Source organism: Bombina bombina, chromosome 1 (genome assembly GCF_027579735.1).
Source record: "Bombina bombina isolate aBomBom1 chromosome 1, aBomBom1.pri, whole genome shotgun sequence".
In the NCBI taxonomy this organism is placed as follows: Eukaryota; Metazoa; Chordata; class Amphibia; order Anura; family Bombinatoridae; genus Bombina; species Bombina bombina.
This window is the reverse complement of record NC_069499.1, coordinates 530,838,228-530,863,605: the sequence shown is the minus strand read 5'-3', so window position 1 is coordinate 530,863,605 and position 25,378 is coordinate 530,838,228. Positions and strand designations below refer to the sequence as shown.

The 25,378-nt window shown below is 39.9% G+C and overlaps 1 protein-coding gene across 1 annotated transcript in view; it reads right to left on the bottom strand.

The window, feature by feature from the left end:
• Positions 1 to 25,378, bottom strand: part of METTL21A (methyltransferase 21A, HSPA lysine) — a 146,614-nt gene that overhangs the window by 93,850 nt on the left and 27,386 nt on the right. The window contains exon 2 of the mRNA XM_053698633.1: positions 18,104 to 18,275. Coding sequence (XP_053554608.1) covers positions 18,104 to 18,250 — 147 coding nt within the window. The 5' untranslated portion in view covers positions 18,251 to 18,275. The remainder of the gene's footprint in view (positions 1 to 18,103; positions 18,276 to 25,378) is intronic.

Below are 25,378 nucleotides of genomic sequence, written 5' to 3'. Positions count from 1 at the left end.
AAGATATAAGAAGGTTGGTAAAACCAAGGAACTGCTAAAGCATCCACCATCTCTGCCTGAGGATCCCTGGACCTTGACAGGTACCTGGGAAGTTTATTGTTTAGATGAGAAGCCATCAGATCTATTTCTGGAAAAACCCACATCTGTACAATCTGACAAAAGACATCTGGATGGAGAGACCACTCTCCCGGATGTAAGGTCTGATGGCTGAGATAATCTGCTTCCCAATTGTCTACACCTGGAATATGCACCGCAGAAATTAGACAAGAGCTGGATTCTGCCCAAGAAAGTATCCAAGATACTTCTTTTATAGAAAGAAAGACTGCGAGTCCCACCCTCATGATTGACATATGCTACCGTTGCAATATTGTCCGCCTGAAAACAAATGAATGGTTCTCTCTTTAACAGAGGCCAAACCTGAAGAGCCCTGAAAATAGCACAGAGTTTTAAAATATTGATTGGTAACCTCGCCACTTGAGGTTTCCAAACCCCTTGTGCTATCAGAGATCCCCAGACAGCTCCCCAACCTGAAAGACTTGAATCTCTGGTGATCACAGTCCAGGTAGGATGAACAAAAGAGGCCCCCTGAAATAAATGTTGATGGTCTAACCATCAAGTCAGAAAGAGTTGAATGTTGGGATTTAAGTATATCAATTGTGATATCCAAGTATAATCCCTGCACCATTGATTCAACATACAAAGCTGAAGAGGTGTCATATGAAAACGAGTAAAGGGGATCGCGTCCGATACTGCAGTCATGAGACCTAAAACTTCCATGCTGACATAAGAATGTGAAATGGTGCGCAAGTGAACCCCTGCACATGTACTAATCTGCTCCCAAAAAACAGATAAAATAGATACAAAGAATATATAAAAAAAAGAATGTGTATATGTGCGCTAAACAGCTAAGGGGTTAAAGAATTTTCGATCAGACTGGTGTCTATATTGAATCCACCGGATGATATTGAAAGTGAACACAAATTCAAGATTACCGGTATGTAAAATATAGTATTTATTGCTAAGCAAAATTCTAAAATATTGAAAAGGGTATAACATGCATAAATCTATTAAAACATACAACTCAAATGTTAAAAAATTGATCTTATATATGACCGGTCACACTCATAGATATTAGTATCAACCTTAATTCTTGCACATTAAGAACTCAGCAATTTATAGCGCTTAGATAAAGGTATATGTTAAAGGGACATGATTTAAATAGGTCATATCATTTTAAACAACTCCCCAATTTACTTTTATCACCAATTTTGCCTTGTTCTCTTGGTATTCTTAGTTGAAAGCTAAAACTAGGAAGTTCATCTGCTAATATCTTAGACCTTGAAGACTGCCTCTAATCTGAATGCATTTTGACCACTAGAGGACTATAGTCCATTTGTTTCATATAGATAACATTGAGCTCATGCACGTGAAGTGACCTAGGAGTGAGCACTAACTGGCTAAAATGCAAGTCTGTCAAAAAACTGAAATAAGAGGGCAGTCAGCAGAAGCTTAGATACAAGGTAATTACAGAGGTAAAATGTATATTAATATAACAGTGTTGGTTATGCAAAACTGGGGAATGGGTAATAAAGGGATTATATTTCTTTTTAAAAAACAAAAATTTTGGCGTTGACTGTCCCTTTAAGTCCTTGATATTCGTATCTTTATCGTAGGTATAGCAAACAGATACAAATGCTGTAGGCAAAATATGTGGACAAATTTGACCCAATAGATTGTGGCCAAATAGTTGGATAAGAGAGTCCAGATTTATAAATGGCTTTATGAAGGGCTTTATGGCAGGTTGAATTATCCTCAAAAGAGTACCACACTATAACGGACTGCAACACCTCTGTGTGCCTACCTTGATTCAGTCTGGGAACTTTCCAGGCGTTTGGCTGGGCACAGGTGTCTGTGCAGCTCCGTTTAGTTGGTTTTCCGGGTTGATGACGTCACTGTCTGTATACACTGCTATGGGAAGTAGTTCTGGGACGTTTTCTTATATCCTTACTCTGCGCAGAGTGTTAGAAGAATCCTTTTGAGAGAAATTAAGTCCCTTTTAAATCCATCTCAATCCTTCAACTGGATATTGTTGCATCAATGTCAGCAACTTCTATTCATGCCATCAACGCGTTTCGCCATTATACACAGCTTTTTCAAGATCTTCCATGCACATAGCCACTGAAGGGAATGATTGAGACTGAAGGTTTCGACAAGCTGAAACCAATTTCATTCGTCTCTTGCCTGTTAATGACAGAGTCATGGACACTGAATCTATCTGGAAACCTAAAAAGGTTACCCTTGTCTGAGAAATCAAGAAACTCTTTGGTAAATTGATCCTCCAACCATGTTTTTTAAGAAAAAACACAAGTTGATTCATGTGAGATTTGGCTAAATGTAGAGACTGAGCTAGTACCAAGATATCATCCAAATAAGGAAACACTGCAATACCCTGTTCTCTGATTACAGATAAAAGGGCACCAAGAAACTTCAAAAAGATCCTTGGAGCTGTTGCTAGGCCAAATGGAAGAGCAACAAATTGGTAATGCTTGTCTAGAAAAGAGAATCTCAGAAACCGATAGTGGTCTGGATGAATCGGAATGTGAAGCTATGCATCCTGTAAGTCTATTGTGGACATATAATAACCTTGCTGAACAAAAAGGCAGAATAGTCCATATAGTCACCATCTTGAAAGTTGGGACTCTTACAAAATGATTCAAAAACTTCAGATCCAGAACTGGCCTGAATGAATTTTTTTTCTTTGGGACAATGAATAGGATTCTTTGTCAGGGTGCCAGGAATCAGACTGAGACAAGAAGTGCAAAAATAATCACACCTTTATTAATAGCAAAAAAATAATAAAAAGTCCACAAGTCAAATAAGCCAGGAATCAAAACCAGAACTGGTAGTCAGACGAGCCGAGTCAGGAGCCAAAGCGAATAGTCAGACGAGCCGGAATCAGGAACAAGGAGAACAGCAGAGTCAGGAGCAAGCCAGGGATCAGGAACCAGGAGGGACGTCAGACAGCCAGGTAATACACAGGAGTTCTCACAAACAGGTCTGAGACAACACAAGGGGAAAGCATACTGAACAGAGGCCCTTAAAATAATAAGTGATGACATCACAATTCTGAGACTGCATCCTGTCTCACACGGATGATGTACACCAGTCTGGCCATAAAAGGAAGTGCAGGAAATGAGCAGCATCACACAGTATGCACCAGAGTCAGGAAGAGAGGTGAGTAAAATGGCTGCCAGCAGCACATGGCAAACAGATCAGGGAAAAAACCCTGACAGTCTTACTCTGAATCCTATTCGATACCCTTGAGAGACAATACTCTGAATCCACTGATTTTGAATAGAATCTGCCCAAATATCTTGGAATAATTTCAATCTGCCCCACACCAGCTGAACTGGATCGAGGGCCACACCTTCATGCAGACTTGGGGGCTGGCTTTGGTTTCTTAAAAGGCTTGGATTTATTTCAACTTGAAGTAGGTTTCCAATTGGAACCTGTCATACTCTGCAAGGGAGCAGGTTCAGGAGTAAGGAGCTGTTGTGCAGAGGTGTCAGGTTTTGGGGTTAATGTTGTGTTTTGTCTGCGTGAGTCTTTCCTTTTAGGCATAATTAAACAGGTACAACGTTTTAGGAAATAAAGGAGATGGTTTTATTTATAGGATAAAGCAATGTAGAGATATGAAATTAGATAAGACAAAGTCTATAGGTTGTAGTATAAGGCAGGAATACAGTTCTTTGTAATAACAGGCAGGAATGCAGAGCTTTGTAATAACAACCAGGATATTTGCATATGCTGTAGACTGGAACTGTGAAATAACACTCAGGAAAGCAGAGCTTTTTAATAACAAGCAGGCTACTTGCATATGCTGTAGACTGGACACAGTTGTAACAAACTGGAAACTTGCATAAACTGCAAACTGGTACTTTAAGGAAACTTGCATAAACTGCAAACTGGTACTTTAAGGAAATTTGCATAAACTGCAAACTGGTACTTTGTAGAAACAAAAAGGAAACTTGCATAAACTGCAAATTGGAACTTTGTAGAAACAAACAGGATACTTGCATAAACTGCAAATTGGAACTTTGTAGAAACAAACAGGATATTTGCATAAACTGCAAATTGGAACTTTGTAGAAACCAACAGGATATTTGCATAGACTGCAATTTGGAACTTTGTAGAAACCAACAGGATATTTGCATAGACTGCAATTTGGAACTTTGTAGAAACCAACAGGATATTTGCATAGACTGCAATTTGGAACTTTGTAGAAACCAACAGGATATTTGCATAGACTTCAATTTGGAACTTTGTAGAAACAAACAGGATATTTGCATAGACTTCAATTTGGAACTTTGTAGAAACAAACAGGATATTTGCATAGACTGCAATTTGGAACTTTGTAGAAACAAACAGGATATTTGCATAGACTTCAATTTGGAACTTTGTAGAAACAAACAGGATATTTGCATAGACTGCAATTTGGAACTTTGTAGAAACCAACAGGATATTTGCATAGACTTCAATTTGGAACTTTGTAGAAACAAACAGGATATTTGCATAGACTGCAATTTGGAACTTTGTAGAAACAAACAGGATATTTGCATAGACTGCAAGTTGGAACTTTGTAGAAACAAACAGGATATTTGCATAGACTGCAATTGGAACTTTGTAGTATCAGGAAACAAGCAAGCAAAAGTACCTGAGTCAGTCCTTAGGAAAGAGAGTTTTAGGCAAGATCAATTGTCAGGAAATCAGTCCCAAAATGAAACACAGTGCCAAGGGATTATCCAGAAGAGTAGTCAGTAATTGAAGCAGAAATCAGGAACCAGGAAATCCAACAAATCTGTATTTCACACAGGATACAGGAGCAGAGAGTCTTTCAGAGTATCACTCTTAATGTCAAGGCACAGAATTGCAAACAAACCTCCCAGATAAAGCAGGCTGCTGATTAAATGATTTGTTTCAGCTGGCAAGCAGGTGGAGCCAGAGAGCCAAAGTTGCAGCAAACAGAAAAACAGAATTTATGCTTACCTGATAAATTACTTTCTCCAACGGTGTGTCCGGTCCACGGCGTCATCCTTACTTGTGGGAATATTCTCTTCCCCAACAGGAAATGACAAAGAGCACAGCAAAAGCTTCCCATATAGCCCCTCCTCTGGCTCCGCCCCCAGCCATTCGACCGACGGTAAGGAGAAAAAAAAATGAGAAACTATAGGGTGCCGTGGTGACTGTAGTGTATAGAGAAAGAAATTTTTCAAACCTGATTAAAAAACCAGGGTGGGCCGTGGACCGGACACACCGTTGGAGAAAAATTTTTATCAGGTAAGCATAAATTCTGTTTTCTCCAACATTGGTGTGTCCGGTCCACGGCGTCATCCTTACTTGTGGGAACCAATACCAAAGCTTTAGGACACGGATGAAGGGAGGGAGCAAATCAGGTTACCTAAACGGAAGGCACCACGGCTTGCAAAACCTTTCTCCCAAAAATAGCCTCCGAAGAAGCATAAGTATCGAATTTGTAAAATTTGGCAAAAGTGTGCAGAGAAGACCAAGTCGCTGCTTTACATATCTGATCAACAGAAGCCTCGTTCTTGAAGGCCCATGTGGAAGCCACAGCCCTAGTAGAGTGAGCTGTGATTCGTTCAGGAGGCTGCCGTCCGGCAGTCTCATAAGCCAATCGGATGATGCTTTTCAGCCAGAAAGAAAGAGAGGTAGCAGTAGCTTTTTGTCCTCTCCTCTTACCAGAGTAAACGACAAACAAAGATGAAGTTTGTCTGAAATCCTTTGTTGCGTCTAAATAGAACTTTAAAGCACGGACCACATCTAAATTGTGTAACAAACGTTCCTTCTTTGAAACTGGATTCGGACACAGAGAAGGAACAACTATTTCCTGGTTAATATTCTTGTTGGAAACTACTTTTGGAAGAAAACCAGGTTTGGTACGCAAAACGACCTTATCTGAATGGAACACCAGATAGGATGGATCATACTGCAAAGCAGATAATTCAGAAAATCTTCTAGCAGAAGAAATAGCAACCAAAAACTGAACTTTCCAAGATAGTAACTTGATATCTATGGAATGTAAAGGTTCAAACGGAACCCCTTGAAGAACTGAAAGAACTAAATTTAGACTCCAAGGAGGAGTCATGGGTCTGTAAACAGGCTTGATTCTGACCAAAGCCTGTAGAAAAGCTTGTACATCTGGCACAGCTGCCAGGCGTTTGTGTAACAAAACAGATAAAGCAGAAATCTGTCCTTTTAGAGAACTCGCTGACAACCCTTTATCCAAACCCTCTTGGAGAAAGGAAAGAATCTTAGGAATTTTAATTTTACTCCAGGAGAATCCCTTGGATTCACACCAACAGATATATTTTTTCCATATTTTATGGTAAATCTTTCTAGTCACAGGTTTTCTGGCTTGGACCAGAGTATCTATCACTGAATTTGAAAACCCACGCTTGGATAAAATCAAGCGTTCAATTTCCAAGCAGTCAGCTGCAGAGAAACTAGATTTGGATGTTCGAATGGACCTTGTACTAGAAGATCCTGTCTCAAAGGTAGCTTCCATGGTGGAGCCGATGACATATTCACCAGCTCTGCATACCAAGTCCTGCGTGGCCACGCAGGAGCTATCAGAATCACCGAGGCCTTCTCCTGTTTGATCCTGGCTACGAGCCTGGGAAGGAGAGGAAACGGTGGAAACACATAAGCTAGGTTGAACGACCAAGGCGCTACTAATGCATCCACTAGAGTCGCCTTGGGATCCCTGGATCTGGACCCGTAGCAAGGAACCTTGAAGTTCTGACGAGACGCCATCAGATCCATGTCTGGAATGCCCCATAATTGAGTTAACTGGGCAAAGACTTCCGGGTGGAGTTCCCACTCCCCCGGATGGAAAGTCTGACGACTCAAATAATCCGCCTCCCAGTTGTCTACTCCTGGGATGTGAATTGCAGATAGATGTCAGGAGTGATCCTCCGCCCATTTGATGATCTTGGATACCTCTCTCATCGCCAAGGAACTCTTTGTTCCTCCCTGATGGTTGATGTAAGCTACAGTCGTCATGTTGTCCGACTGGAATCTTATTAATCCGGCCTTCGCTAGTTGAGTCCAAGCCCGGAGCGCATTGAATATCGCTCTCAGTTCCAGGATGTTTATCGGGAGAAGAGACTCTTCCCAGGACCATAGACCCTGAGCTTTCAGGGAGTCCCAGACCGCGCCCCAGCCTAATAGACTGGCGTCGGTCGTGACAATGACCCACTCTGGTCTGCGGAAACTCATTCCCTGAGACAGGTGATCCTGAGTCAACCACCAACGGAGTGAGTCTCTGGTTAACTGGTCTACTTGAATCTGGGGAGACAAGTCTGCATAATCCCCATTCCACTGTCTGAGCATGCACAGTTGCAATGGTCTTAGATGAATTTGAGCAAAAGGAACCACGTCCATTGCTGCCACCATTAGACCTATTACTTCCATGCACTGAGCTAAGGAAGGCTGAGGAATAGAATGAAGAACTTGACAAGCCTTTAGAAGCTTTAATTTTCTGACCTCTGTCAGAAAGATCTTCATTTCTACAGAATCTATTATTGTTCCCAGAAAGGGAACTCTTGTAGACGGGGACAGGGAACTCTTTTCCACGTTCACCTTCCACCCGTGAGACCTGAGAAAGGCTAACACAATGTCTGTATGAGCCTTTGATCTGGAAAGGGACGACGCTTGGATTAGAATGTAGTCTAGGTAAGGTGCCACTGCAATGCCCCTCGGTCTGAGAACCGAAAATTCTGGGAGCAGTGGCTAAACCGAACGGAAGAGCCACGAACTGGTAATGTTCGTCCAGAAAGGCGAACCTTAGGAACTGATGATGATCTTTGTGGATAGGAATATGTAGGTACACATCCTTTAGATCCACGGTAGTCATATATTGACCCTCCTGGATTGTAGGTAAAATAGTTAGAATGGTTTCCATTTTGAACGATGGCACTCTCAGAAATTTGTTTAGAATTTTTAAATCCAGAATTGGTCTGAAAGTTCCCTCTTTTTTGGGAACTACAAACAGGTTTGAGTAAAACCCCTGACCTTGTTCCGCTGTTGGAACTGGGTGTATCACTCCCATCTTTAATAGGTCTCCTACGCAATGTAAGGATGCCTGTCTCTATCTGGTCTGAAGATAAGCGAGACATGTGGAACCTTCCCCTTGGAGGAAGTTCCTTGAATTCTAGAAGATAACCCTGAGAGACTATTTCTAGTGCCCAGGGATCCGGAACATCTCTTGCCCAAGCCTGAGCAAAGAGAGAAAGTCTGCCCCTACAAGATCCGGTCCCGGATCGGGGGCTACCCCTTCATGCTGTCTTGGTAGCAGCAGCAGGCTTCTTGGACTGTTTACCCTTGTTCCAGCCTTGCATTGGTTTCCAAGCTGGCTTAGCCTGGGAAGCGTTACCCTCTTGTCTAGAGGCTGCAGAGTTAGGAGACGGTTCCTGAAGTTACGAAAGGAACGAAAATTGGACTTATTCTTAGCCTTAAAAAGGCCTATCCTGTGGGAGGGCATGGCCCTTTCCCCCAGTGATGTCTGAAATAATCTCCTTCAATTCTGGCCCAAAAAGGGTCTTACCTTTGAAAGGAATATTAAGCAACTTTGTCTTGGAAGATACATCCGCTGACCAAGACTTTAGCCAGAGCGCTCTGCCCGCCACAATTGCAAACCCTGAATTTTTCGCCGTTAACCTCGCCAATTGCAAAGCGGCATCTAAAATAAAGGAATTAGCTAACTTAAGTGCGTAAATTCTGTCCATGACTTCCTCATATGGAGTCTCCTTATTGAGCGACTTTTCTAGTTCATCGAACCAAAAACACGCCGCCGTAGTGACAGGAATAATGCACGAAATTGGTTGGAGGAGGAAACCTTGCTGAACAAAAATCTTTTTAAGCAAACCCTCCAATTTTTTATCCATAGGATCTTTAAAAGCACAATTGTCCTCAATGGGAATAGTCGTGCGTTTGGCTAGCGTAGAAACTGCCCCCTCAACCTTAGGGACTGTTTGCCATGCGTCCTTCCTTGGGTCGACCATGGGGAACATTTTCTTAAATATAGGAGGTGGGACAAAGGGTATGCCTTGTTTCTCCCACTCCTTAGTCACTATGTCCGCCACCCTTTTAGGTATCGGAAAGGCATCAGGGTGCACAGGGACCTCTAGGAATTTGTCCATTTTGCACAATTTTTCTGGAATGACCAAAGAGTCACAATCATCCAGAGTAGTTAGTACCTCCTTAAGTAAGGCGCGGAGATGCTCTAACTTAAATTTAAACGTCACAAGATCAGGTTCTGCCTGTTGAGAAACTCTTCCTGAATCAGAAATTTCTCCCTCCGACAAACCCTCCTTCACTGCTAATTCTGACTGGTGTGAGGGTATGACAGATAAATTATCGTCAGCGCACTCTTGCTCTACTGTATTTAAAACTGAGCAATCACGCTTTCTTTGAAATGCTGGCATTTTGGATAAAATATTAGCTGTAGAATTATCCATTACTGCCGTTAATTGTTGCATAGTAACAAGCATTGGCGCGCTAGATGTACTAGGAGTCGCCTGCGCGGGCCTAACTGGTATTGACTCAGAAGGAGAGGATAGTGAACTACCCCCACTACCTTCATTTGAGGAATCATCTTGGGCAACCTTATTAAATGTGACAGTACTGTCCTTACTTTGTCTGGACGCCATGGCACAATTATCACATACATTTGAAGGGGGGGACCACCTTGGCCAACATATATACAGAACATGTTCTATCTGAAGGTACAGACATGTTAGACAGGCTTATACAGGCTATTAATGCAATAAAACCGTTTTTAAACAAAACCGTTACTGTCTCTTTAAATGTTAAACAGAGCACACTTTATTTCTGAATGTGTGAAAAACTATGAAGGAAATATCCGATCTTTACCAAATTTGCACCCAAGTGTCTTAATGCTTTAAAAGTATTGCACCCCAAGTTTGTAACCCCTTAAATGAGGAAACCGGAGCTGTTTTATCAATTTAACAATTTTAAACCCACTACAGTCCCAGCCACAGCGTTTGCTGCGGCTTCACCTGTCCTTGGGGGTTATTCGCCACAGAAATAAGCCTTCCAGGAACGTTTTTAATGGCCACCAGACCCTCTCACATGAAGCTGCATGCACTGCATCCAAAAGAAACTGCGCAATTAAGGCGCGAAAATGAGGCTCTGCCTACTAGAGTGAAAGGCCCTTCCTGACTGGGAAAGGTGTCTAAACGACTGCCTGGCGCTTAAAAACGTTACCAAATCATTCTCAAGTTTTAAAACACTTCAAACCACATAAAAATATCGAATAAAGCAATCGATTTAGCCCACAATAGTGTCAACCAGTATATAGCCCATTAATAAGCCTTCATTCTGTTATGAGTCTAAGAAAATGGCTTACCGATCCCAAAGAGGGAAAATTACAGTCTTCTAGCATTACAAAGTCTTGTTAGAAAATGGACTAGTCATACCTTGAGCAGAAAAGTCTGCAAACTGTTCCCCCCAACTGAAGTTCTCTGGGCTCAACAGTCCTGCGTGGGAACAGCAATTGATTTTAGTTACTGCTGATAAAATCATACTCCTCTTTTAAACAGAACTCTTCATTCTTTTCTGTTTTAGAGTAAATAGTACAAACCGGCACTATTTTAAAATAACAAACTCTTGATAGAAGAATAAAAAACTACAACTAACACCACATACTCTTCACCATCTCCGTGGAGATGCTACTTGTTCAAAGCGGCAAAGAGAATGACTGGGGGGCGGAGCCAGAGGAGGGGCTATATGGGCAGCTTTTGCTGTGCTCTTTGCCATTTCCTGTTGGGGAAGAGAATATTCCCACAAGTAAGGATGACGCCGTGGACCGGACACACCAATGTTGGAGAAAAACACAATATTCTTTATCCTGTGATCAAGCCATCTGGTGGCATAGTGGTAAAACAACAGGCTGGGAAAGAACAACAGCAGAAATAGAGACAGGTCCCAGGTTCAATTCCAGGCTGAACCATGACAGAACCAGAGTCTTTAGGGGAAGGATTAGAAGCTTTGGATTTACCCTTAGACCTTTTATCCTGAGGCAAAAAAAAAACTCCCTTCCTCCCAGTGATAGTTGAAATAATTGAATCCAACAGAGAGAACCAAATAAAATTGTTACCTTGGAAAGAAAGAGATAGTAATCTAGACTTAGATACCATGTCAGCATTCCAAGATTTGAGCCATAAAGCTCTTCTAGCTAAAATAGCTAAAGACATAGATTTAACATCAATTTTGATGATATCAAAAATGGCATCACAGATAAAATGATTAGCATGTTGAAGCAAACGAATAATGCTAAACAAATCAGGATCTGTTTCCTGTTGCGCTAGGCTATCCAACCAAATGGTTGATGCAGCAGCAACATCAGCCATCGAAATAGCAGGCCTGAGAAGATAGTCAGAATATAAATACGTTTTCCGTAGATAAGATTCAAGTTTCCTATCTAAAGTATCTTTAAAAGAAGCACTGTCTTCCATAAGAATAGTAGTACGCTTGGCAAGAGTAGAAATAGCCCTATCAACTTTGGGGATTTTTTCCCAAAACTCTAATCTAGCCGCTGGCAAAGGGTACAACCTTTAAAACCTAGAAGGAATGAAAGAAGTATAAGGCTTAACCCATTCCTTAGCAATCACATCAGAAATAGCATGAGGAACTGGAAAAACCTCAGGAGTAACCATAGGAAGTTTATAAACATTATTTAAACGTTTACTAGTTTTGATATCAAGAGGACTAGACTCCTTAATATCCAAAGTAACCAAAACTTCTTTTAACAAGGAACGAATATACTCAATCTTGAAAAGATAAGTAGATTTGTCAGTGTCAATGTCTGAGGTAGGATCTTCTGAATCAGAGAGATTCTCATCAGAGGAAGATATTTCAGTATGTTGTCGGTCATTAGCAATTTCATCAATTTTATGAGAAGTTTTAAAAGACCTTTTACGTTTATTAGAAGGCGGAATAGCAGACAAAGCCTTCTGTATTGCATCAGCAATAAAAATTTTCATATCAACAGGGATATCATGTACAATATAGATGTTGAAGGAACAACAGAAACTGTACTAGTACTGATAGAAATGTTTTATGCGTGCAAAACCTTATCATGACAACGGTTACATACTACAGCTGGAGATATAATCTCAGCTAATTTACAACAGATACACTTAGCTTTGGTAGAACTGATCAAGCAGCAGGGCTCCAACAGTTGCTTTTGAGAGAGGATCAGATTGAGACATCTTGCAAAATGGAAACGAAAAAACAACATTAAAGCAAAATCTACAATTTCCTTATATAGCAGTTTCAGGAATGGGAAAAAATGCAAACAGCATAGCCCTCTGAGCATATAGAAAGCAAGAGGCATATAGGAAGTGGGGTGAAAAAAATAAACTCAATTTTTTTTGGTGCCAAGAATGACGCACAACGCAAAAAAAAGTTAAGAAAAAAATGTTTGGCGACAAAAACATCCGGAAATGATGCAAGTAAACCTGGTGTCAACTAAGATGCCGGAAATGACGAACTTCCGTCATCAAAGAAGTAGCTTTGCGTTAAAAAATTCTCGCTCCAAAAAAAAATATCAAGAATGACGCAATAAATAACAGCATTTTGCGCCCTCACGAGCCTAATTCTGCCCATAAAATCAAAAGAAAAAACAGTCAATTTGAAAAAAAGACTATACCCCAGGTAAGACAAGTAACTTCCTAAACATGCTTCCCAAACTGAAACTGACAGTCTGCAAAAGGAAATATAGATTGACCTGACTCATAGCAAATATAAGTAAAATACATATATTTAAAACTTTATATTATACATAAAACACCAAACCATAGCTGAGAGTATCTTAAATAATGAAAACATACTTACCGAAAGACACCCATCCACATATAGCAGATAGCCAAACCAGTACTGAAAAAGTATCAGCAGAGGTAATGGTATATAAGAGTATATTGTTGATCTGAAAAGGGAGAACCTTTGAAAAGATTTCCCGCGAGGAAAACCATAAAATCAATAGGCGATACTCCCTTCACATCCCTCTGATAAACACTGTACTCTAAGAGGAATTGGGCTTCAGAATGCTTAGAAGTGCTTATCATAGAAGAAATCATAGAAATGAAGCACAAACTTACTTCACCACCTTCATAGGGAGGCAAAGTTTGTAAAACTGAATTGTGGGTGTGGTGAGGGGTGTATTCATAGGCATTCTGAGGTTTGGGAAACTTTGCCCCTCCTGGTAGGATTGTATACCCCATACGTCACTAGCTCATGGACTCTTGCCAATTACATGAAAGAAATATGTATTTATGTATTTTACAAATCTTAAAAACATTCACACTTTTCAATGTAATCTGAAAGATGTTAAAAAACAAACAAAACAATGTACAGAATAGTATATAACAAATATTTAAAGTACCACTCAGAACCAAATAGAACTCCAGAGCCTATGACCAAATCTGCAACAGTAAAAGCACGACCCACCTGTGTAACTTACGCTGCTGATTGAATCACCGTCCGTTTCTACTCAGGACCAGCAGTCCTCTGTGGCTCCTGACAGTTACTTAAACCTTGTGCTTAACTTATTTGCAGGGGATAAACATACAGGGCCAGATTACAAGTTACTCGCAAGCAATAAGAGGTTTATCGCGAGTGTTTGTGCGCATCAGTGTTTTTGCTCGTATCACAAGTTGAAAGTAAACAAGATCGCTTGAGCAAATTTAAGTTAACACGTGTCGGGTTAGCGAGACCTCAGAGCTCTGGTCAACTGTTTCCCGAAACAAAAACAAAAATACATTACAAAATATGTAGAAACAAAAAAACAAAAACACATTACAAAATATGTAGTAATAATACTATTTAAAAAAAATATATTAACAAAAAAAAAAATTGCACAAAAAAGTTATAAGGGCTCAAAGATATGAGGCCTTAGGTGTTAACATAGAGATAAATTCATATACATCTCTAAAGATGGATATGTATGTGTGTCATATCTATATATCTATATATCTATATATATTTTTATATTTACAGACATACAGTAAATACAAACATAAATGCATCAAAACATGTTAAATCTTATTTATGCAATATTTATTTTTAATAAAGTGTTATAAAGTGCATTTACTGCAAATATTTTACATTCCAATGTTCTTCACATAGCAGAATATGTTTATATATATATATATATATATATATATATATATATATATATATATATACACACACACACACACACACACACACACAGTCATATAAAATAATTGGGTGTTTGCATCAGCAATTTCATTTTGATCTATCAAATAACTGAAGGACATAGTAATATTTCAGTACTGAAATTAGGTTTATTGGATTAACAGAAAATGTGCAATATGCATCAAAACGAAATTAGACAGGTGCATAAATTTGGGCACCCTTGTCATTTTGTGGATTTAAATATGTGTAACTACCTAGCACTGATTAATTGGAACACACAATTGGTTTGGTGAGTAAATTACGCCTTGAACTTCATAGACAGGTGCATCCAATCATGAGAAAAGGTATATTTAACGTGGCCAATTGCAAGTTGTTGTTCTCTTTGACTCTCCTCTGAAGAGTGGCAACATGGGGGCCTCAAAACAACTTTCAAATGATCTGAAAACAAAGATTGTTCAACATTATGGTTTAGGGGAAGGCTACAAAAAGCTATCGCAGATATTTAAGCTGTCAGTGTCCACTGTGAGGATCATAGTGAGGAAATGGAAGACCACAGGCACAGTTCTTGTTAAGGCCAGAAGTGGCAGGCCAAGTAAAATATCGGAAAGGCAAAGGATGGTGAGAACGGTCAAAAACAGCTCACAGACCACCTCCAAAGACCTACAACATCATCTTGCTGCAGATGGTGTCACTGTGCATTGTTCAACAATTTAGCGCACTTTGCACAAGGAGAAGCTGTATGGGAGAGTGATAGGGAAGAAGTCTTTTCTGCACACACGCCACAAACAGAGTCGCTTGAGGTATGCAAACACACATTTGGACAAGCCAGCTTCATTTTGAAAGAAGGTGCTGTGGACTGATGAAACAAAAATTGAGTTATTTGGTCATAACAAGGGGCGTTATGCATGGCGGCAAAAGAACACAGCATTCCAAGACAAACACTTGCTACCCACAATAAAATTTGGTGGATGTTCCATCATGCTGTGGGGCTGTGTGGCCAGTGCCGGTACTGGAAATCTTGTTAAAGTTGAGGGTCGCATGGATTCCACTCAATATCAGCATATACTTGAGAATAGTGTTGAGGAATCAGTCACAAAGTTGAAGTTATGCCGGGGCTACATATTTCAACAAGACAACGACCCAAAACACTGCTCAAAATCTACTCTGGCATTTATGCAGAGGAACAAGTACAATGTTCTGGAATGGCCATCTCCGTTCCCAGACCTGAATATCATTGAAAATCTGTGGGGTGATTTGAAGCATGCTGTCCATGCTCGGCAAACATCAAACCTAACTGAACTGGAGATGTTTTGCAAGGAGGAATGGTCCAAAATACCTTCATCCAGACACTCATTACAGGCTATACGAAGCGTCTAGAGGCTGTTATTTTTGCTAAAGGAGGCTCTACTAAAAATTTATGCAATATTTCTGTCGGGGTGCCCAAATTTATGCACCTAATTTCGTTTTGATGCATATTGCACATTTTCTGTTAATCCAATAAACCTCATTTCACTACTGAAATATTAATGTGTCCTTCAGTTATTTGATAGATCAAAATGAAATTGATCCAAACACCCAATTATTTATAAATGAAAATTGTCAGGGGTGCCTAAACTTATATATATATATATATATATATATATATATATATATATATATAAAACCCAGCACTCACTTACAAGCTCTCAGCTAAGATTTAAAAGCAAAAATGGAAAGGTTAGTTACTGCATCTGGCCAAATGGGACAAGCCCAGGTACCTCGTCAAGGTCCTTTCCAATACCTGGGACCCTAAAACAGCCACACAATGCAAGATTTCAAATCCAAACACCCTAGACATATACAAAACAAGGAAGGGAACTGCACTCTCATACTGGACCGGGTACACATCCCATGACCCTGCACCATGCTCAGCCCTGGGTGCCACTGGCACTCACAGGAAGCTGTGCTGCTCACAGAGTCACAGGCAGTTAACCCCAGTCAGGTCTGGCTGCAAGAACCACAGGGAAAATTACAAAACAAATGAATACAACACACAGAGAAAACCCAGCACTCACTCACCCATTTGGCCAGATGCGGTAACTAACCTTTCCATTTTTGCTTTTAAATCTTAGCTGAGAGCTTGTAAGTGAGTGCTGGGTTTTCTCTGTGTGTTGTATTAATTTGTTTTGTAATTTTCCCTATGGTTCTTGCACCCAGACCTGACTGGGGTTAACTGCCTGTGACTCTGGGAACAGCACAGCTTCCTGTGAGTGCCAGTGGCACCCAGGGCTGAGCATGTTGCAGGGTCATGGGATGTGTACCCGGTCCAGTATGAGAGTGCAGTTCCCTTCCGTGTTTTGTATATGTCTAGGGTGATTACATATTCCTGTGCACCCTTCCCTTGTTCCCAGATTGTTTGGATTTGAAAGCTTGCATTGTGTGGCTGTTTTAGGGTCCCAGGTATTGGAAAGGACCTTGATGAGGTACCTGGGTTTGTCCCATTTGGCCAGATGCGGTAACTAACCTTTCCATTTTTTGCTTTTAAATCTTAGCTGAGAGCTTGTAAGTGAGTGCTGGGTTTTCTCTGTGTGTTGTATTAATTTGTTTTGTAATTTTCCCTATGGTTCTTGCACCCAGACCTGGCTGGGGTTAACTGCCTGTGACTCTGTGAGCAGCACAGCTTCCTGTGAGTGCCAGTGGCATCCAGGGCTGAGCATGGTGCAGGGTCATGGGATACCCGGTACCTGGTCCAGTATGAGAGTGCAGTTCCCTTCCGTGTTTTGTATATATATAGATATAGATATAGATATAGAGAGAGAGAGAGAGAGAGATAGAGATAGAGAGAGCGATAGAGAGAGAGCGATAGAGAGAGAGAGATAGAGAGAGAGAGATAGAGAGAGAGAGATAGAGAGAGAGAGATAGAGAGAGAGATAGAGAGAGATAATATTCTGCTATGTGAAGAACATCGGAATGTGAAATATTCATATTTTCATGTCCAGTTAGTGCACATGAGAATATGCAATCATATTTGCGCACAAGTACAGGGATAGGTTTTATCCCCACTTTTTTTTTTTGCTCCCTTGACTTCTATGGGGGAACAGGGTAAATCGCACACGATATTCTAAGTTCGGCTTTTTACACACGTCAGATTAGCGCGCAAGTCACAACGTTTTACATCAACTGATAATACGAGTGCAACCGACACGCACAAAAAGCTAACTTCTAACAAAGTTAACGCTTGAGCGGGAGCGTTAAATAGCGCTCCACTTGAAATCTGGGCCATAATGTTGCAGTGTCATTAGTGCTCAAATTAAAGGATTACTTTCTGTTATAATTTTTAAGCTAAACAACTAACATATTCAAGTTAATAAACATTAATTAAAACCTACTGACCTATATTTTCTCCAAAACGAAGTTTCATAACGTTCTAAAAGTTATATTTTTTATTCGCCGATGATGTCACGTTATCCTGCCCACTATTTTCAGCACTGAGTGTTCAAAATACTTAAACCAATAACTTTGTGTTTAAAGTGCCATTTTGAAACTTAGGTATTGTAAACGGATTGGTACAGAGCAAAGGATACCCACGGAGTGGGTTTGGAAAACAATTAAATTTGCAGACAAGATTTCTGATATACGGTAGAGATATGTTAATGAAATGCTATTGATAAAAAGCATATTTGGGGTAGTTAGTTAGTAACAGGCATAGAAAATATTTACTTACAGTGGCCCTTTAACAAAATTAGAGCATGCACTTATTCCACTATAATGGCCCTTTAAGAAATAGGCAATATTAGTACATACAACCATGGTACAGGCATACAAAAATGACAATGAATATAAGTTAGTGTAATGTAATACATACAGCATCCCACACAACTGCCGCTACTCCAAGCTGCTTCCATTCCTGTCTGATCCGTATGGTGTGATTTACAAAGTTGTAAGTAGCATTAGCGTTGTGAAACTTCCTCAGGCTATGAATGCCGCTCTCCTCATAGGGCACCAATGCCATTGTTCTGGTATTTCTTAACCTGTGCCTGCCGTAGAAAATAAGTAATATACACAGTGAATTTGGATATAAACGTAAATACTAAGTATTTTAAAATGTATCACAGTTGTCATTTTTTTCTTTTAAAAATGGCTGTGTATTTTTTAGCGTTACTTAAACGGACATAAAACCACAATTTAAAAAAAACTTACAATTTACTTCTATTATAAAATTTGCTATATTATCTTGGTGTCATTTATTGAAGGAGCAGCAATGCACTAATGTAAGCTGTTGAACACATCGGGTAAGCCAATGACAAGATGTATGTGCAACCACCAATCAGCAGATATCTCCCAGTAGTGCATTACTGCATTGATAACTATTTTTTGAAAACAGTTAACTCACGTTCAAAATTAGGCATTTTAACATATTTTGATCAAACCTCTTCTGATTCTCTGTTTGAATGTATTTTTTGCCACCTTTTGTTATCTTTTACTAGCCATCATCTTAGCTCCCTTACCTCAATTCAACTAATGGTGTGACTTTTCATATACCTCACAATGTTTCTGCATTCAACTGCCCTGGGGGTGTGAGTTTATTACAAGATTCTGACACCATCGAGATTAGACCTATAATATGTATATACCACAGCTTTTGTTGTGTTTAAAGGGCCATTATAGAGAAAAAAAAAATGACAACCTCTCATTTGTTAAAAGAGCATATTATTGTATCACTATTGAGCCTGTAAATATATGGGTAAGCCCTAAAAATAAGTTAAACACATAGTTAAAAGTACCACTTGGGAAACAAAGAGAACTGCTGGACCCAAGTGAAAACTGCAGCTGAGTCAATCAGCAGGGGTAGTTGCACAGCTGCTAATGAATAAAACAATTGCTGAGCCACTAAAATGTTGCAGTCCTCTGAAGATTGTTACCAACAGTTTACCTCTTCAGGGTATGTGAGCGTCTGTTTCTCCTAAGTTTTGCCAGCCACTAAGCTGCTTCTGTACTGCCTCCTGTTCCTGACAAACTATTCAGTTATGAATAACTTGTTGGCACGGAGAGAAATCACAACAAACTTCTCACCAGAACAGAGAGCTTTAGAGAATTGCTGATACAATGTGTCCTGACAAAAAGCCTGTAACATCCCGCTTGGAAATCGTTCCCCGGCTCTTTCAGACTAAAAAGTGTAACCCTGCTTCCAAGTTGCTGACCAAAAGATTAGCCAATCCCGAACTCCCATTACTGATATAATTATTCAAATCCGTTGCCCAAGAATGTCCCAGGCAATAAAATTGCCAAATCCTGCTAGGGTTGCTACCTGCCTGGCAATGACCCGGACAGTTCGGGTTGCCATTTGTGTATCAAGGTTTGAAGCAGAGTCAGGGTTTGGTGGGAAACAGCCACAGTCAAAAAGGTGACGTGCATTTGCAACATACTGTAATGCTCGTGGGATACTCCTCGATCAGAGTGAACTCGGCCAGTAGTCTTGTTATCCCAGCGTCAAGCCGGAATGATAGGGAATATCCCAGAGCAGAGAAGGTTTGCAAGATAGGGTAAGCGGCACTCAACACATGCAGGAAACCAGAGAAATGTAGTTCAGGGGCAAACCACCAGAAAAGGTCAGATAGGCAGGACCTGGCAACAGCAAGGCAGTCCAGAGGCAAACCATTAGGATGGTCAGGCAGGCAGGGTTTGGCAATAGTAAGGCATTCCAGAGCAATAGGGGTTAACAGGCAGAGTGGTCAGACAAGCAGAGTTCAGCAGCAGTATATCAATCCAGCAGTTAAAGGGTTAACAGGCAGAGTGGTCAGACAAGCAGAGTTCAGCAGCAGTATACCTATCCAGCAGTTAAAGGGTTAACAGGCAGAGTGTTCAGACAAGCAGAGTTCAGCAGCAGTGTATCAATCCAGCAGTAAAGGGTAAACAGGCAGAGTGGTCAGACAAGCAAGAGTCAGCAACAATATAACAGTCCAGTATAAGAATCAATAACACCCAGGAGAACAGTAAGTAACACCTATACTTGGGCAGTGATAGGTAGGACTGAAGTTACTAACATAGGCGCCGGATTCGCGCCACAGGAAATCCATGTGGCGATGACGTCACCGCCACATGCAGAGAGGAGCCGACTCCCCCCTAGGCAACGAGCAGACAGCAGGCGCTGCGTCCCTAGCAACAGCTAGAGCGGCGCGACACATACTGCACATGCCTACAGTTATTTCTCTCTTGCTGTCTTTGTGTGTCTGTATAATTGCCATTGTGTATGAGAGAGTGTATTTGAATAGATTCAATCATTCCCTCCTTCAATTTGTTGGACAAATAACCTACCGTGCTGCATACTGTGTTAAAGGACCTCTAAATTCAGTAGAATTACATAACTAACAAATACATAATAAAAAGACAATGATTTAACACCTACTCTGAATTTGAAATAAGCAGTATATTTTTATACAATTTATTTTTTCTCCCATTTTCTGGCCCCTTGTTTCATGTGACAGACATCAGCCAATCACAGACTAGTATACATATACCCTGTAAACTTGTGCATATGCTTAGTAGGAGCTTGTTCCCCATATAAAAAGGAATGTGTAAAATTTGATAATGGTTTTAAGAGTCTTAAAACTGCATGCTCTATCTGAATTATAAACGTTTATTATTATGTGTCCCTTTAACTGTACAATTTGTTACAACTGGTGGCTCAACCTTCCAGCTTTATTTGAAATTGAGAATTGTATACCAGAATCATTGGTTGAAAGCTGCAGTGTTGTATACAGTATTGAAGGTTCACATCATCAAATAGACAAACCAAGAAATGAAGCTTTACATTGTTACATTTTCATTTAAAAAGAAATTGCCAGTAAATAATCCTGACACCTCTTCAAGCTCTTGCACTTATGTGTTTAACATAAATACCTACTAGAATGAACAAGCACTTCTGCTCTCTTTTTGTGTACTTGTTCTAAGTAGACTAACATTTCTGCTTAGTAATTCCCAATTATTAAAAAATTAAAGTAATTTCCTAAAACCACTTATATTTAACCAACAATGAAAGAAGGTACTTAAATGAATTCTGCATTTTGTACCTAGGGTTCAGAGTGCGCTTTATCAGCACACTACAGCTTGTGTTCCTATAAATCAGTAGGTACATATTACTTCAATTGGTAAATAGAGTTCTTTGGTAAGCAGCAACGTTTGTTTCCCCTTTTGTAAGGAGGGTGTTGTCTACCATAATAAAAACATAGCAAAATGACATACTGCTATGACCGAGGTCTAACAATTCTATAAATGCATGTCAGCCAGCAAGGTATATTGGTTTAGAACATTTGGCTGCACTACTAAAGGGATATTCCAGCCAAAATTGGTAACCACATGGGTGCATTTCGGTATTGAACAGAAGCAATTATGTAATATACATGTATTAGCAAAAATGCTTCTAATAAAAGCTATAGCTGTTACAAAAGTGTATTTAAGTATGCACCATGCACCAGCATTTTAAACACAGCACTTGCTCAGAGAGCCTAAGGTGCTTGTACCATCTGTTAATGACTCAATTTGTTAATTGCTGACATGATACAAACCCAAGTGATGATCTGAGCAGCTGCAATATTTAAAATGTGGGTGCAGTAACAATATCTAGCTATGCTTCACATGCACAGAAAAATGTTAACACTAAAACAGTGATAACCTTTACTAGAAGCATTTTGCCAATACATGTATTTTGTAAATATGTTTCTATTTAAAGATGTAATTAATCTATGTGCATTTATATTTTGCCTGGAATGTCCCTTTAACTAAAAATAAAGACAAATAAGAAAGTGGACAATATGCCATCTGGATTTTTTTGCTTAGTCTAATGCCAATAAATTCAGTCTCCAATACTAGTCAAAGAGGGCTCTCCACTGGGGTCAATATTTGATAGTTAAAAGTACTTCAGTAATGCAAGGAGACCCAAGACCACAAATTCAGTGCCATTGGTAAAAAGCCAGTGACTAACACGCTGTGCGCATGCATAACAACACCTCATTCGCTCGCAGGCAATAGCATTCCAATGGAATGAGTGATACACACTCTAGCCGGCTGCTTTGTCCATAGTTTTATTCAAAAAATACAATGTAGTGAGAAGCCAGACAAAAGCAGCAGACACAAGTATGTGTCATTTATGTAAAAGCAGTTATGCATAATTGTCATGCAGACCATATCGACTCAAAGGGATATGAATACCCCAAAAAATATGTGCTGATTCAGACAGAGCAGACCATTTTGAAAAAAGTTTCCAATTTACTTATATGATCAACTTTGCTTAGATCCCATGATTTTTCTGTGTTGAAGAGATACCTAGGTAGTCATCTGAAGCACTACATGTCAGGAAACAGTGCTGCCATCTAGTGCTCTTGCAAATGGATAACATTCTTGCAAAACTGCTGCCACATAGTGCTCCAGAAATAGGCCGGCTCCTAAGCATAAGTCCCTGCCTTTTAGCAAAAGATGCCAAAAGAAAAGAAAAACCGATAATAGAAGTAAATTAGAAAGTGGTTTAAAATCACATGCGCTATCTGAATCATGAAGAAAAAAAATGGGTTTCAGATCCCTTTAAGCTTAAAAGTGCAAAAAGATTTTTTGTAATTTTTTTATTCTTGCACTGCTGTTCTGTTTAAAGGAACATAAAACACAACATTTTTCTATCATGATTTTGATAGACAATACAATTTTAAAGAAAAGTTTCAAATTTACTTCTATTATTAAATTTCGCTTTGTTCTCATATCATTCTATCTAGATAGGTAGAGTGCACGTGTCTGCAGCACTACATGACAGGAAATAGTGCTGCCATCTAGTGCTCTTGCTAATGTATAACATTGTTGCAAAACTGCTGTCATATAGTACTGCAGACACGTGCACACTCCTGAACGTACCTTCCTGCTTTTCAACAAAGGTTAAGAAAACCAAGACAATTTGATAATAGAAGTAAATTGGAAAGTTGTTTAAAAAAAATATATGGTCTATCTAAATCATAAAAGAAAAATTTGGGGTTTGATGTCCCTTTAAACTCTGCAAAAAGATTAAATGCATAGTTGAAGTCAGCTCCAGAGCAGCAATGCACTACTGGGACCTAGCTGAACACAATGCTGAGCCAATAACAAGACAAATGTGGTAGCTACCAATCAACAGCTAACTCCTATATAGTGCATTGCTTCTGCTGAGGATATGTATATTTGGTTGTTTTTTTTTAAATGTGTTGCATGTCCCTTTAATGTTTACTCTAAAATCACTGCCTTTGAGAAAGTCTGCAGGTTTAGCAGATGAAATGTGTCAGGCTTTGTGTCCACAGGGGGTATCCGTAGTTAGCCATAGTGATGTCCGTTGCCTGTCTGATTAAAACGGCTGCACGGTTTCAGCCTTACTTCACTAGTTATGTGCAGCTTTTTATCTTGGCTGCCATTTTAGACTCACCTGTGTTTTCTCCTTGCCTAGTGTAGCAAGTGTGTAACGCTGCCCACTATTCCCAGGCTTCCTCTTGTGGCCAAACTGGAGAACATAGTCAGAGAGAGACAGGTTGAAGTCCCAGAATGATGATATCATCACTTCATATTAAACTGCCTCAGTCCTATTTGACTTTGCCCTTGCATTGTCTCTGACTTCACTGTGAGTTCCTGTCTCGTGTATCTCCTGGCTTGTTTGACGTCCCTTCTGGTTCCTGATCCCCGGCTTGTTCCTGACTTCACTGATCTTCGTATTCCTGCCCCCGGTTCATCTGACAACTTACTTTGGCTCCAGACCCGGCTCTTCTGACTACCCACTTTGGCTCTGACTCCTGGCTAATCTTTTGGTCTTATTTTTTGTGTGTTATTTTTAATAAAGGTGTGATTAATTTAGCAATTTGTCTCTGTCTGGTTCCTGGTACCCCGACATTGGCTTTTTGAAATACCAACTCATTAGACAACACCGGAGGAATCCTGATTGGCACTGAAAACCAGGAGGAGAACAAGGGAACAGAAACTGGAGCAGAGGCTTTCACCCAATTGGACGGATTCATGATATGCATGTTTTACATGTACTTCCAGTAAAGTGAGTTTTTATGAAGCACAATTAAATATTTGTACTTTGAATTGGAGCTGCTCTGTTTTTTCCTTTTATCTTGTACCAACCAGATCAAGAAGAGCATTTAGCTGCCTTTTTTTTTTTGCAGATTAACTTCCAGAGCAATTAGCAAATAAAACACATATTTTTATTATACAATATACACATAATGGTCCAATATTTGTCTTGCCTCAAAAGATGGATCTTATATAAAAGATAAAAAAGGCAATAAAAAGTCTCCAAAAAAAAAAGTTATTTATTTTTTCCAATATTTTAGACAAAAACTCAGTTTCCATGTACCCCTGTGCTCTGCTTATGCTGGTCGAAGGAATAGACGTACTAATCTAACAGCAATAAATACACTTTCCTTGTTAAATATGCACACAGATGCAGACTAAAGGACCAGATCTTCAACAGAATCACATTTAGGGCTGCAACTAACTATTATTTTCATAATAGATTAATCAGCCGATTATGTTTTTGATTAATTGGATAAAAAATAAATAATGTTTTTCCTATATTTAAAATAAAATATACATACTGAGTGTTATAAATATAAACTTCAGACTTGGGGGCCGAATTATCAAACTCCAAATGGAGCTTGATGCCCCTGTTTCCGCGCGAGCCTTCTGGCTCGCCAGAAACAGCAGTTAAAGACCGCTGCTCGATAACTTGTCCGCCTGCTCTGAGGCTGCGGACTTCAATCAGCCGATCCTATACGATCGGGCTGATTGACAACATTCTATTATTCACTCTTTCAGAAACTTTGCATTCAAAGGTCAACATGACTATATGCTCCTGGCTGAGGCTGCTCTCTTTTTGCAAGCTATTTTGCCTGCAGCAGAGAAGAGGCAATGAGGTGGTGTTGAGGTGCCTGAGATGCATAAGTAGGGTTTTGCCATTTTCACCAAGGTGGAAGATTTCTTTGTTAGCTCTCCATCAATGAAAGGGGCCTGGACCCCCTATCCAGCTAACAAGCCCACCGACCTTTCCTGCTGTATTTAATGGTGCTCGCTGCACTACTTGAAGGTCTCTTCTCCCTATGTATTTTTGCTGTATTGTGTTTGCTTTTTTTTT